Source organism: Canis lupus, chromosome X, assembly GCF_011100685.1.
Source record: "Canis lupus familiaris isolate Mischka breed German Shepherd chromosome X, alternate assembly UU_Cfam_GSD_1.0, whole genome shotgun sequence".
Classification (NCBI taxonomy): domain Eukaryota; kingdom Metazoa; phylum Chordata; class Mammalia; order Carnivora; family Canidae; genus Canis; species Canis lupus.
Genome location: NC_049260.1, coordinates 122,711,331 through 122,725,215, shown reverse-complemented (window position 1 = coordinate 122,725,215; position 13,885 = coordinate 122,711,331). Strand labels below are relative to the sequence as shown.

Here is a 13,885-nt window from a genome sequence, read left to right as displayed (position 1 = left end):
GAGAGGCAGAGACACAGGCAGAGGGAGAAGCGGGCTCCATGCCGGGAGCCTGATGCAGGACTCGATCCCGGGTCTCCAGGATCACACACACCCTGGGCTGAAGGCAGCGCTAAACCGCGGAGCCACCCGGGCTGCCCCTGTACATTTATTTTCTAATCAGAATAAGACCGTTCTATTTGCTTTTTTAATTAAAAAAAATTTTTTTTCCTGTTCTGTAGGTTGCAGTTTAGTTTTGTTGATTTTTTCCTTCACCATGTAGAAGTTTTGTATTTTGACGTACTTCCAGTAGTTTGTCTTTGCTTTTGTTGCCTTTGCCTCAGGGGACAAATCTAGAAAAATGTTGCTATAGTCGATGTCAGAGAAATTAATGCCTGTGCTCTCTTCAAGGATTTTCATGGATTCAGGTCTCACATTTAGGTCTTTCATTCATTTTGAGTTTATTTTTGTGCCCTGGTGAAAGAAAATGGTCCAGTTTCTTTCTTTTTAAAAATTTTTAGGGGATCCCTGGGTGGCTCAGCGGTTTAGTGCCTGCCTTTGGCCCAGGGGGGCGCAATCCTGGAGTTCCAGGATCGAGTCCGACGTCAGGCTCCTGGCATGGAGCCTGCTTCTCCCTCCTCCTGTGTCTCTGCCTCCCCCCCCCCATCATAAATAAATAAATAAATAAGTAAATAAATAAATCTTTTAAAAAAAGAATTATCTAAAAAATAAAAAATTTTAAATGATTTTATTTATTTATTCATGAGAGACACACAGAGGCAGAGGGAAAAGCAGGTTCCCTGTGGGGAGCGTGATGCGGGACTCAGTCCCTGGACCTGAGATCACACCCTGAGCCGAAGGTAGATGCTCAACCACTGAGCCACCCAGGGGTCCCGAAAATGGCCCAGTTTCATTCTTCTGCATGTGGCTGTCCAGTTTTCCTAGCTCCATTTGTTGAAGAGATTTTTTCCACTAGATATGCATTCCTCCTTTGTTGAAGATTATTTGACCATACAGCTGTGAGTTTATTTCTGAGTTTTCTATTGTATTCCATTGATGCCTATTTTCATGCCAGCAGCATACTATTTTAGTTATTACTGCTTTGTAATATAACTTGAAATTTGTAATTATGATACCTCCTACTTTGTTTTTCAAGATTGTTCTAGCTCTGAAAAATGCTGTTGGTATTTTGATAGGGATGGCATTAAATCTGTAGGTGTTTCTGGGAGATATGGACATTTTAATGATGTCCATTCTTAGAATAAGGCAGTTTATTTATTTATTTATAAAGATTTTATTTATTGAGACAACAAAGAGAGAGAGGCAGAGACACAGGCAGAGGGAGAAGCAGACTCCATGCAGGGAATCCAACCTGGGACTCGATCCTGGGTCTCCAGGATCACACCCCTGGCTGCAGGCGGCGCTAAACTGCTGCGCCACTGGGGCTGCCCCAAATAAGGCAGTTTAAATAGTAAAACGCTTCATGAACCTTAGAAATGGAAAAGCTTGTCTTTGGCAAGTGGCTTTGGGGTCTTGACTCCTAGGCTGCTCATGCCTCCTTCGTGGGGATTTACATGAACAGGATGACCCTGGCTTGTCACTGGGGTAGCTGATGGCCAGCCTGACTTGAGGTAGACGGAACCAGACACTGAGGGCTCCATGGCTGTTGTCAGCAACACCTCAGACTTGGTTAGCACCTTGATACAGAGCAAGTTTGTGGTCTGGGTAGGAATGGGGCCAGGGAGTGACATGAAAAAAGCCGGAGGAGAATGGGTCTCGAGGCCAAGCTTCTGACAAGGCATCCCCTCAAGGTGTGTATAGAAGGGGAGATACCTGGGGTGACAGATGTGAGGGAAGTGGGGTCACCTTGACTTGTGCCATGTGTCTCCCCTGGACAACCCGGTCTTGTCTGAGCAGGAGCTGATGATGCCCTTGTGTTTCTTCTGTGCTGCAGATGCTGTACGTGAGATTCGGAAGTACGACGACGTGACAGAGAAGGTGAACCTGCAGAATAATCCTGGGGCTGTGGAACACTTCCACATGAAGCTTTTCCGTGCCCAGAGGAATCTCTATATTGCTGGCTTTTCCTTGCTGCTGTCCTTGTGAGTGAGGAGGAACAAGGGGCTTAGGGTTGGGAAAGGACTCGTGGGCTAGCCAGTGACTTTGGCTTACTCAGTCTCTGGCCTTGAACTGGGGACCCTCATTCCCCCAGAGGCCTCTGATTCTCCTTCTGACCTCCAGGGGCAGTGTGGTGAGTGGGAAAGGTCTGACCAGAACTGCAGAAGACTTGTGTCCTGGCTCTGCCGTAACTTGCCACGTGCTCTTTTAAGGCAAACACATGCCAAGCTTGCTTTCTCTATGTAGGCTGAAGTGAGTGATGAGGTGTTGCCCTCTGGGAGAGGGTCTTTGGAGGCCAGTCTAAAGGGACCAGTGGAATAGGGGCCTTTGGGCATGGGAACCTGACCTGAGAAGAGTGAGCAGAAGTGGCACTACGAGGCTGAGACCGTGTCTATCCCTAGTGCCTTCCCCACTGTAGTTCTGTTGCAGGAGCATTTTGTGCTCCGTGGCAGCCCGAGTATTTCTGGTGGGTTTTCTGGTGAAACTGAGGGCCTCAGTCAGGGCCGTGTGGGTGGCTAGCCTGGGTAAGACTGAACTGATAGCAAGTGCCTATTTGAGTCTGGAGGCCTTCTGCTCACAGGGGTTCTTTCTCATCAGAGGGGCCTGGCTGCCATTGAGTGTGCTGATTGGCTGGGAGTAAACATTGTACTCAGGCCAGGGGCTTCCAGAGGTTGGCAGGGTAGTGTGTAAATTCTTGAGTTAGCCTCTTTTGCCTCTGGTCTCCGGGATGCCCCTTTTCACTAGGCCTTAGAATGACGGCCTGCCTGGGTTTCGGGTTTTCAGAGGAAAAGACAATCAGGTGACCTTCACCACTCTGGGTCCAGGTTGGAGTGTGGCAGGGTTGGAGCTGGGAAGGACAGAGCTTTACCAGGTGGTCTGTTGGATCACTGAAGGGGTCTGCAAGCATGCTGTCTTCAAACTGGAAATTTCAGTCAGGCAGTGAGAAGGCTGGGAGGACAGGTATCCTGGAGTCGGGTTTCGGGAAGCTCTAAAAAAGAAGCATGATATGATTTTATGGTCTGAGACTGAAAGGGAGGCAGGTCCAGATTTGAGTTTAACTACAGGTGAGCTCCAGGGAGGAGGAAGAGTTCACTGTGTGTAAAGCGCCCGCAGAGGTGGGGGCGCCTGGCTGGCATAGTCGGTTGGGTGTCCAACTCTTGGTTTCGGCTCGGGTCCTGATCTCAGGATTGTGGATCATCAGGCTCTGTGTTCAGTGCAGAGTTGGCTTCAGATTCTCTCTCTCCCTCTGCCTCTCCCTGCTGCGTGCCCGCGCATGTGCTCTTTTCTGTCTCTCTCTGCCTTTCTTCAATAAATATTTTTAAAAAATAGCCCACAGAGGCTGGGGGGCGGCGGGGTAGGAGGGGACTCCCAGGCAAGCCTATGTTTTATGAAAGATAGGAAGGACAGAAAGAGAACTAAGGACTGCTCCAGGAGAGCACGCAGAGCTTTAAGAAAAGCAGCGTCAAGAAGACAAAGCCCTCAGTGGGCTCTGGATCATGAAACACAGTAAGACCTGGGGCAAGGGTAGTTTCCTTGATGTTTTTATGTAACATAAGGAAAGGGTGGGCAGGAGGTCAAGGATAAAGGAAGCCTTGGAATGAGAGAATGGAAATCTCAGGTGGGCAATGTAGCTTTCACTAACACTGATGAAATCATGGCCAGAGACTCTGGCGGTCTTCTGCAGGTGGAATTGTTAGTCCTTGAGGAGCTGCAGGGTCGGATCGATGCTGGAAGGCTGCAGACAGGCAAACATCCTAATTTCCAAAGGAGGGAGAAGGCCGGTGAAGATGGAAGTAGAGCAGGAGGGTCTGACTTGATTTCAGTTCACGTTCTAGAGAGAGCATCTGGTATTGCTTCTTGGCCTTTTGGCCAAGATCAAGTGTAGTATCTGTTCCTACCAGTATAGGAGTGGACTCTATCAGAGAACAGTAGAGTAAATGTGTTTTTCCAGCAGGGAAGTGGAGTAGGAGCTTGTTCCTTCTACTCCATGCATCCACTGGGTATTGCAGTACCTCCGGGAACGGTGCACCTCCACCTTAGAAAGAAAGAAAGGATAGCTTGTATGCTTTCAGAGAAGAGGGAGGGACCATTCGGTTACCATGAATTAATAGAGAACGAGTTCTGTCGGGCTTGCCCTGCCCTCCGTCTGCTTCACCATGGTGGATTTTCTGCACAGTGTTTGCCAGTCTCTCGTTGGATATCTAGGGACCGGATGCCGAAGCGTGAGCAGGGTGCTGACCTCACGGTGTATACTCAGGTGGGATCCTCACTGCTGTGAGTGGCTGCTGCTGGGAGCCACCCTCAGCCTGCCTGGCGTTTCTCTGCTGAGGATGCTGGTGGCTTGTCCAGCAGATGCAGGGAGAGATGGACTTGAGGTGGTGGGCAGCAGGCAGGTTAGCTCCCGCTGGGAATCCACAGCTATCAGACAAACTCAGTGATGGGGCCAGTTCTAATGAGACTCGAGTTTTGAGTGGGGACACGTGTGTAAATAAGCCTACAGGTTGACAGAGGACCATGGAGCTGTGGCTGGTCAGGGACTCGGTCAGGTGTGGGGTTGTGGCTTCCTGCACCCTAGAAGGAGTTCTGGCAGAAGTGCAGGAGCTCCTAGTGCCCTTTGTGAAGGCTGGGGCCGCCAGGATGGAGGTGCTCTAGCCCTGTTGAGCTCTGTGTCGGCCAGCACTATCTGGAGGATTGCATTTGGGGCCCCATGTGTGCAGAGAGGCTGGCAAACTGCAGGTTGCCAGTTCAGTAGCAATCACGGTGGTGGATGGAGGAGTGGTGTTTGTTCTGCACATCTGTCTTTGAAGTCACACTTCTGACGCTTCTGTTTTTGTGGTCTCTCCCAGGACACCTCTGGGGCAGATACTGTGTGGCTGGGCCAGGGGCCAGTGGGTGGCCAGCATGCCAGGCGCGTGAGTGCGTGCGCGACTTGTCCTCTCTCCGCAACACTGTGTGCTTGGGCATTCCAGCTTCATTCCCACGGTTGAGTTCGGTTCTAGGAGTGTTTTGACGAATGCAGAGTCAGAGTCAGGTAACAGCGTCACCATCAGGGTTACAGAGCAAGAGCAGTTGGCAGTTTCCTTTGTAACCTCAGAGGGGTAGCCTTGGAGAGAAGCAGTCCTTGTTTACACACCCTGCTTGTTCCCTGAAGGACGCACAGAAGTTAGGAGAACCGAGTGAAATTTGGGCCGGCCGTTCCAATCTGCTCTTGCAGTCCCACTCTGCCCTTTGCCCCACTAGCTGCCTCCTCACTTTGCTGTGACTTGTCCATTTCACAAGCATGCAACAGTCGGTTGAGTTTCCTTTTAAACAAGTCAGACATGACAAGTTGGGCCTGTGTGTTCCAGCAGCCACAGATCTCTTACCTCTCTGTTGTGGCTAGAAGATGCTCTGCTACACCCTCCCATGTCCCTGTCCAGTAGCCGATCCAAAAACAGGCAAGGTTGGTCTTGTGCAACTTCTTAGAAAAGGAAACAGTGACTCTCAGGAATTAGTGTGGATTCACCAGTTGCCCGAAAATGACCTATTGAGATGTTTCTAGAATTTTCTAGAAATACATATTCTTCCCTAGTCTAGGGCTCAGATCCTATGTGGCAGCTGTGGTCCTTGAGCAACTTCTCTTTGCACAACGTTAGCTATGGAAAATTCTTGTCCAGACTTGATGTCCACACAACCCGTATGTAGCTTGCAGGAAATACTTTAAGAACAAAACTATAGTCTTTGTTCCTCTGATTATAAAGTTATTCTTGCTCATCATAAAATAAATAAAGGCCCCTAAACTTCAAATAATACAGAAATGTCAGGCACGAGAATGAGTGCTTTGTCTCATCCACAGAAGACGGGTAATAATGGGATGTTTCCGAACTTTTAAAGTAGTGTTTTATATGATGTGTAACTTTGCTTTCATAAGTGCCTTGGGGTTTTTTTGCTCTGCTTTGACTTGCCCCTTTTCACTCAATGATATGTTTTAGTGATTTTTCCATGACTCATGCAGACCTCTCTTGTTTTTAACAGTCATGTAGTCTGTCATGTGAGGGGACCATTGTGTGTTTCACCACTTCCCTGTTCTCAGATACATGAGCTGGTTTGAAATTTTCACTGTAATTATTATTGTTACTATTATTTTAAGGATTTTACTTATTTGAGAGAGGGAGAGCACAAAGGAGGAGGGAGAAGCAGACTCTCCACTGAGTAGAGAGCCTGATGTGGGGCTCGGTCCCAGGACCTTGAGATCATGGCCTGAGCCAAAGGCAGGCGCTTAACCGAGCCACCCAGGTACCCCAAATTTTTACTGTTAACAACCACTCTCAGACATCAGTCCTTCGAGGCATTCTGTTCTTTTTTGCCTCTTACTCTTTTTAGTCGTTGGAACTGGATCGGTAGTGTCCTGCTCCCCTGGTACCATGCTGCTCTGACGGCCTGGAGCCCAGTAGTAGCCTCAGTGGGAACTAGAGGCTTGTTGGAAATGCAGACCCTTAGACCGTCCCCTGGCCTTCTGGCAAACAAGCTCCGGGGTGAGCCTCATGCACATGTGTGCTTGGATAGCGCTGCTCTGGCACATTTGCACTGCGCACTTCCTGGAGCCCACTTTGGATGGCAGCTCTGGCTGTGTCGAGGGGTTTCACTACCTGGGATAGGATTTCTCTGGGTCTGGATATAGTCAGATGCATCTAAAACACCGGGAGCACGGTCTTGCTCTCCTCATTTAACCTGGGTGGTTCAGAGACTGCTGTGCCTGCCCTAGAATGTTTGACACACTTTCTCTTTGAAGAATGTCTTCTCTCATCTGTGCACACACTATCTGCCCAGTGCAGAGGGCTCCTTCCTTGTTTTGTTCTATAAGTCTTTTTATGGGCCTCTCTGAGCTTTCTTTTTTAATATTTTAAAATTTTTACGTAGTCTCTACACCCAATGTGGGCCTCTAACTCACAACCCCAAGTATAAGAGTTGCATGCTCTACCTACTGAGCCAACCAGGTGCCCCGCCCTCTGAAATTTTACACAGATGCGCTACTAACTTGTTTCTTAAAGTTTATTTATTTATTTAAATAATCCTTGCACCCTGTGTGGGGCTCGAACTCAACCCAAGATCAAGAGTCAGTGCTCTACCGACTGAGCCAGCCAGGCTCCCCTGAACCAGCTGTAACTCTGGTTAGCTGTATGCAAACCTGTGAAGGAATGAGCAAGAGAGGTCTCTTTCTTTCTCTGCTGGGTCAGGTTTGGTTATATTACAGCAGCTGTTTTGTGGGGTCCCACTCAGTCTTAGCTTGGTGGACACGTGAGCATTATTCAGCATGAGACAATAGCTGGGTTATTGCCACAGAAAGAAGATGACAGAGTAGTTGCCAGAGGTGTGCATGTGAGTAGCCCTTACTGCCCCGTGTTGGAGTTATAGAAGAGGGGTGTCCCTGGAATGCCATTCTGTACAGATCTACACTTAGAGGGGCCGACAGTGACTGAAGAAGGACTCAAAATTGAAAGTCAGGAGACTGGCTCCACCAAGTCAGGGTGTGGCTTTGGGTTAGCTCCTCCCCTTTTGCTTGAAGTGTTCACAACCTGTTACAATGAGGGCTTATCTCAGACTGCAGCCATGTGGCCTCTCCTCTTTGTGAGCTGTTTGTGTGTTTTGTTTGGGTTCTGGTTTTTTTCAAAACCAGGAAGAGCTTTAATGACTTGAGTAGTTCCGGGGGCTTATGAATGGAAAAGGGCAGCCCGAGAGAGATGGAGTGGCTTGAGCAGCACAGGTTCTAAGAAGTGGCCATGCCCAGGTTCACACCTAGTTCCAATCGACTGTTCACATTCCAGCTTGTCTGCATTGGTGTGAGCTGCCAGTACTAGGTTGTTGGTTTTCAGCCCATCTCTGACTGTAGACCAGATACTGGGCTATTTCTTTTCTCTAAGTAGTTACTGCCTGGCTTTTGGTAGAAAGGGTTTTGTGCTATCTGTAAGCTAACGTGTACTTCCCTGCATGTCCTCGTCATTAGTCTTGGTTTCACGAGTCTCATGACTCTAATCTTTTAGATGGTTCTGAGTCCCTTTTCATCCATCTGAAGATGGTCATCTGATAACCATAGTCTTTGGAGGAAGATGAGGCTTTAAGTAAATGAAATAAGTTCTTTGAAATGTTACTACTACTGTAACTGCTGCTGACCTATATATACCTTTGCCGTATATCTTCCTAGAGGTTTTTATACCTTGATCGCAGCTACCACTTGCTAGGTGTTCCATATACTGCAAAATAATTTTAACAGCTCTCCAAAGAAGAAACGGGGGTTTAGAGAAGCTCAAAAACCTCTCCTGAGCCCCCACAGCTGCCTGTTGGCAGAGCCAAGAAATCAAACTAGAACAATGTGACTTCCATGCCTGGGTTCTTTCCCTATAGAGTCTGCCTGCTTCTACCTGTTTCTAAGAAACAGGATCAGGGGGGTGCCTAGGTGGCTCAGTTGGTTAAGCATTCGACTCTTGATCTTAGCTCAGATCTTGATCTCAGGGTTGTGAGTTCAGGGCTCCCGTTGGGCTCCATGCTGGCACCAGTTGCCCACTGTTGAACATTGAGTCTGTCTTCCCCCGTTTTTCTGGTCATAAACAATGGAAAACCTCCCTCAATTGCTGTTTTGCATGCTCATCAGCTAGGCCAGATGCTTTGGGCCTCTTGATGCTGTTTGAAGCATCTGCCAATGTTGCTATGTTAGCACACATTGCACTGGCAGGACTGAGCCCCAGTAGGCTCCGGTGGAGTGCGGGGAAGGGTGGGCTGAGTGAGCAGGGTGGATGGGTCAGGAGTGGTGAGAACTGGGGTGCAGCATTTTGAATGCTGGTTCTTGAGTTTGTACCTAACCTCCATGTGGTTGAGGGCTGGGTTGCTCCAGTGGCACTGCCCCATGGTCACAGATGGGTGTGCATGTTTGAGCAGTGGTCAGAGGTTGGAGTGGAGCAGGAGAGCCTAGATGTAGGGAGACCAACTTGGAGGTTACTGGAGGGAGAGCTGCCGGTGGCCTGAACCAGGGCATGGAAGCAGGGGTGGTGAGGGGCAAGTTGGAGGGGTATTGACGAGAGAAGGGGAGAAGCTGGTAGGAATGCCAGGTTTCTGAGGCTGAGGTGCTGGTGGTTCTGCCGGGGGGCACTCGCAGAGTGGCAGTGCCAGAGATGCGCTGGGAGAGAGGGAGCCAGCAGAGCTCACTGAAAGGTGGCTGGTCAGCAGGATGGCGTGCTGTGGCAGCTTCAGGGAAGGGGAGAGGGATGTGCTGGCAGCACGGCTACTTCCCTTGAGATGGAGGGGAAAGGAAACATGCCAGGAGAGGCAAGCCTGGGGTAGAGACCTAGAGACTGCAGGTTGGAGGATGTGGGTGCCACAGAGGAAGAGAGGGATGCTCAGAAGAGGGACTGGTGGCAGTCCTGGTTCCTCACAGGGCCCCCGGGCAGGAGCATGTGGTGGTGTGGAGTTGGGTGGAGCAGGCCTCCTCGTTGGAGAAGTTGGCCTCATGCTTAAGGAAAGCATTGCATCTTTAAACAAGTTGGCTGCAGTGGTGGGAGCGGGGTCTGGGCTTTGGTCTTGTGTCTACTGTGCCTCAGCGCTGATGTGGGCAGCTTGTTCCCTGCCCAGGTCCTTGTGCTCCTTTCTCTTGAGTTTGAGAACTGCTTTCCCAGCCCAGAAGCCTGGGGGGGGGGGTGCTCTGTCCTTTTTCTTTCTCCCATGTGATCTTCCCATGTGGGTCTTTCTAAATTGTGGTAAAATTACACATATTGTCCAGTTAACCATCTGAACCATTTTTCAGTGTCCGAGTCAGTAGTGTTGAGTCTCTGTGCACTGTTGTACAACCAAGCTCCAGAATTCTTTTCACCTTATGAAAGTGAAACTATACCCATTCAACAGCCTGGGGCTCTGACCTCCTGAGCCTGCCTTTCTCCTGGTCCTTGGAACCGCTGTTCCAGTGGTGCTGGAATTGTTCCAGCCGGGCTTCCTGATGCTGTTTTTGCTCCCCAAGTTGGTCCCCCTTTCCCTGGAAAACTGACCCTGCTACCCCTGTTTCCAGTGCCTTCCTAGCACCTTTGGCATAAACGCTTGACACCCAGTTTTTTCAGGATGTGATCCCTCCCTGCAGCCCTCTGCTCTGTGCTCTGGCCTCCCCAGGTCATGAACTGGCCATATGGGTCTCCATCCTCAAGTGTTTCTGTGGCCTCTGCCTGGAAACCCACCCTCCTCTCATGGTGGCCCAGCTAATAACATCACCTCTTTGTGCTTCTCTGAGGTTTCTTAATGCTGAGTCTACTCTGTGAGGTCTGCGCCATTAGCCGGCTTAGGTGCCGGGCAGCCTGTGAGGGGCGGCATGGGAACCTGGTCTTTTCTCCTGTAGGCCAGTCAGCTCTGCGCCAAGGGCCGGGCACACGCCAAGGGCTGCCTAAACCTTAGGGACTGTATAGTTAGGGGTAGGGAGATTGGGACAGCGTCAGGCCTGCACCCAGGTTGAACTTGTCAGACTGCTGTGCCAGGTATTGTAGATTGGAAGCCCACCTCTTCAGGTCTCCTGAGCTCCCACAGTAGGGACCCCAGGGGTGTTAGAAAAACACAGGGTCTAGACTCCCCCAAAGTGCTCACTGGGGGCCCCTGGTCTGAGACAAGGCTGCTTCTGAGTGCTGATCTGGGCAGCTGCGGGCTCTGGCTAGTGAATTATTATTGCACACTCGTATCCTTGGTCTCTACATCCCTGCTTGGAGACTGGCAGCTGGCCATCGTCCCTCTGGAGTCGCTGGGAGTGTAGCCACACGGCAGCTCCTACTGGGCTGTTTCGAGTGTTCAGAGGGCCACACTTTTCTCTACTTTTGCTAAAGTGTTAGAGTCAGAATAGTGCTCACCATCCAGATGCAGGAAGGTCCACCCCTCCATGTGTAATGACCTGAATTTGATCCACAGGGATCTCTTCTTTTCTGCCTACCCCACCGGGCTGGATGGTGTCACTGCAGTCAGCCCCTGCAGTCAGATGGGGCTGCCTTTGTGCTTCTCTGCCAGGTTCCTCTCCTTCATGGCCAGTGATCTGAAGGCTAGGTTGTCTGTTTGAAGGCAGTCGAGTCCCTTTTAACCCACAGGGTAAAATCCATCCAGACCCTCTGAGGCAAGCAAGGGGTTCTGTTTTGCCTTCAGCTCAGCGCTGCATCTCCCTGATGTTCAGCTCTGCAGATAGTTAATTCCTATGTCACGACTGGGGTGTGCGTGCGTGCGTGCATACACTCTGGGCAGGGGCCAGTGGCCAGTCTGGGCTCTGTCATGCTTTAACCATGGCCGCTTCCCCCTCCTCTCCATAATGACCCATGCCCTGAGAGGCAGGCTGGTATGACCAGAGTGGGATTTGGAATTGGACCTGAGTTTGGATCCTGGGTCTGTTATTGGCAGTTTGGTAACCTTGGGAAAGTCACTTAACTTCTTGAACTTTTCCCTGGTGTGAGGATTGAGGTGATTTGGGTGATGTTCTGCACATCATTTCTGGCACATGGGGAGTATTTAGTAAATGGTAGCACTTCTCAGTATCCCCTGAATAGTGATAAGGGTTTTGTGGGATTTTTCCAACTGTGTGGTAGGCTATGCCAAGCTCAGGCTAAGAGAAGAAAAGGCCCAGTTTTGGCCTCAGGGACCTTCTGTTCTGAGTTGGGCATGGGGGTGGCAGAGTAGAGTGAGATAGGCTATGCAGTAGGAACAGAGAGGGTTGGGGGACACACATCCTGAGGACACCCAATTAGATGGTACTTGGGGGCTCTCAGCACTGGCCAGGCACTGGAAACAACCCGGGGCTGCTACTAGCTTTGTTGACGTAGATGACATAACCATTTATAGAGGCAGAAAAGGATAGCCCCCACCTCCCCAACATGACAGCTTCAGCAGTGGGAGTCTCCTGGCCACTCCCATTTTATCTCCCCACCTCCACTGTGCCCTGGCTGTGGATTATTTGGGTTTTTAAAAAGATTCTATTTATTTAATTTTTATTTGAGAGAAAGAGTGTGTGTGCACGCACACGCCCTAGTAGGGCAGAGTGCATGAGGCAGAGGGTGAGGCAGTGTCTCAAGCAGACTCTGCACTGAGTGGAGCCCAGTGCAGGCTGATCTGTGTGTCTCTCATGAATAAATAAATAAAACCTTTTAAAAAAATAAAATCATAAGCAACATTAACATCTCATCTATAAGAACTTTATAGTAACAAGTTCATAATGTAAACTTGGTAGTGTCTACTCACGGTTCCCTGATTGCCATGCAGGTTTGGGGTTTAGGTTTTTATAGTTTGTCTCTTTAAATTGTTGTCTAGAATAAGGTAACTAGGGGATTTTTAAAATCCTGATGCTCAGGCCTGCTGGAAGATCGAGTGATTTGGGTGGAGGCCCCATCACAGAACATCAGGTTTGGGTTTGGCCTTCAGTTCTATTGGTCTGTCACTCCATCTGCTGCTATATTGGCTGTTGTCATTTTTCTAAGACTATGACTAGAATAGAAAAGTGCTGCAGACCTAGGCACTGGGTAAGTCTTTTACAGAAGTCTTCCCTGCAGCTGCCCAAGGCCCACTCATCCCAGTTACAGCATGCAGTGTCCTGTGGGTGCTGGGCCAGAAGGGACTCTCATGACAGGACAGCAGTAAAGCAGGTGGGGGGGAGTTCTCTACACGTTGTCCAGGAAAGACCATCTGACGTGCATTGGAACAAGCGTCAACTTTTAAAATACAGATCGTTCAGTTCTTTGGGACTGAAGAATTCTCTTCCTCATGCTCTAGAAGCAGATGGTGAATGAGCTCCTCCTTTTTGGGGCAGGGTGCCAAGCAAACAGAGATTCCTTCTTTCTGATTCCAAGGTCACTGAAAAAGCCTGACTTTCCAGGAGGGCCCCTTTCTGAGGCAAAGGGTAGGGGAGTGGGGAGCAGGTTTCTAGTGTGTAGGCTTAAGGTGCTCAGGCTGTGAAGGAGCATGCTGGTATCACTGATGAATTGGGCCTGCCACTTAGTCATTTTAATTCATTTAAACTGAAAAGGACACATGTGGCAGGTGGCCTCCACATCATCAGTATAGCTGAAGCCACCTCTCAGTCCTTTACGCTGATGGCCTGGTCCAAGCATGTTTCCCAGGCTCTGAGCATGGCATGTTGCCTGCTGGAGGCACTGCCTTGTTTCCTTCCGACTCAAGTTACTACTGTGTTGGGCACACCCAGGGCTGATGGCTCCCTTCCTCCCACTTCCTCAATTTCTCCAGTCACCAGGTAGGATACCCGCATATTTGAACCCTCCTTGTCTGCCCTCATTCAGTTGCTGTCTGTCCCCTGGGTTACACAGCTCTCCTAACAGGTTTCAAGAAAGCAACATGAGAAAGCTCAAGAAATAGTTTGCTCCTGTCCACTGGTTCTCTTTAGCTCTAGGGGGTGCATGGCCACGTGCTTCTGCTCCTGTCCCTTCTAACTGGCTTCACTGGCCTCAGGGTGGGTGAGCACTCCCTGGCCATGAGCTGGAGTTGAGGTGAGCATCGGTATTTATCCTCATCCTAGTCCCCCTCCCCATTTTCTACAACCTCTGTACATGAGAGCTAAGAGGCCATTTGAGGTGACTTTCCCTGCATCTTAAACTATTTCTGCTGTTCTCCTGCCTTCTTCTCATGATTCTAAACTGTTTAAGGTTGTGTGTTTCCTGGGATCGTTTCTGTCATTATTATCATTCGACTTTGCCCAAAGCCTTTCTTGGGACATCACCTGGCTTTTGGTTCCTTGTCAGGGTGGCCTTTCCTTTCTTCTCCATGTTTTTTCCTGGACAGGTGGGCTGGGTTCACCCAG

At 49.7% G+C, this 13,885-nt stretch overlaps 1 protein-coding gene and 1 non-coding gene across 6 annotated transcripts in view; both read left to right on the top strand.

Moving 5' to 3' along the window:
* The window catches only part of BCAP31 (B cell receptor associated protein 31), a 35,066-nt gene that overhangs the window by 13,339 nt on the left and 7,842 nt on the right, over nucleotides 1-13,885 (top strand). For all 5 annotated transcript variants that reach the window (XM_038588658.1, XM_038588657.1, XM_038588659.1 and 2 more), the window contains exon 4: nucleotides 1,931-2,078. In XM_038588658.1, the coding sequence (XP_038444586.1) occupies nucleotides 1,931-2,078 (148 nt within the window). The remainder of the gene's footprint in view (nucleotides 1-1,930; nucleotides 2,079-13,885) is intronic.
* On the top strand, nucleotides 3,944-4,128 carry LOC119868610. Its single transcript, XR_005386599.1, has one exon. It is a non-coding gene; the product is annotated as a U2 spliceosomal RNA (small nuclear RNA).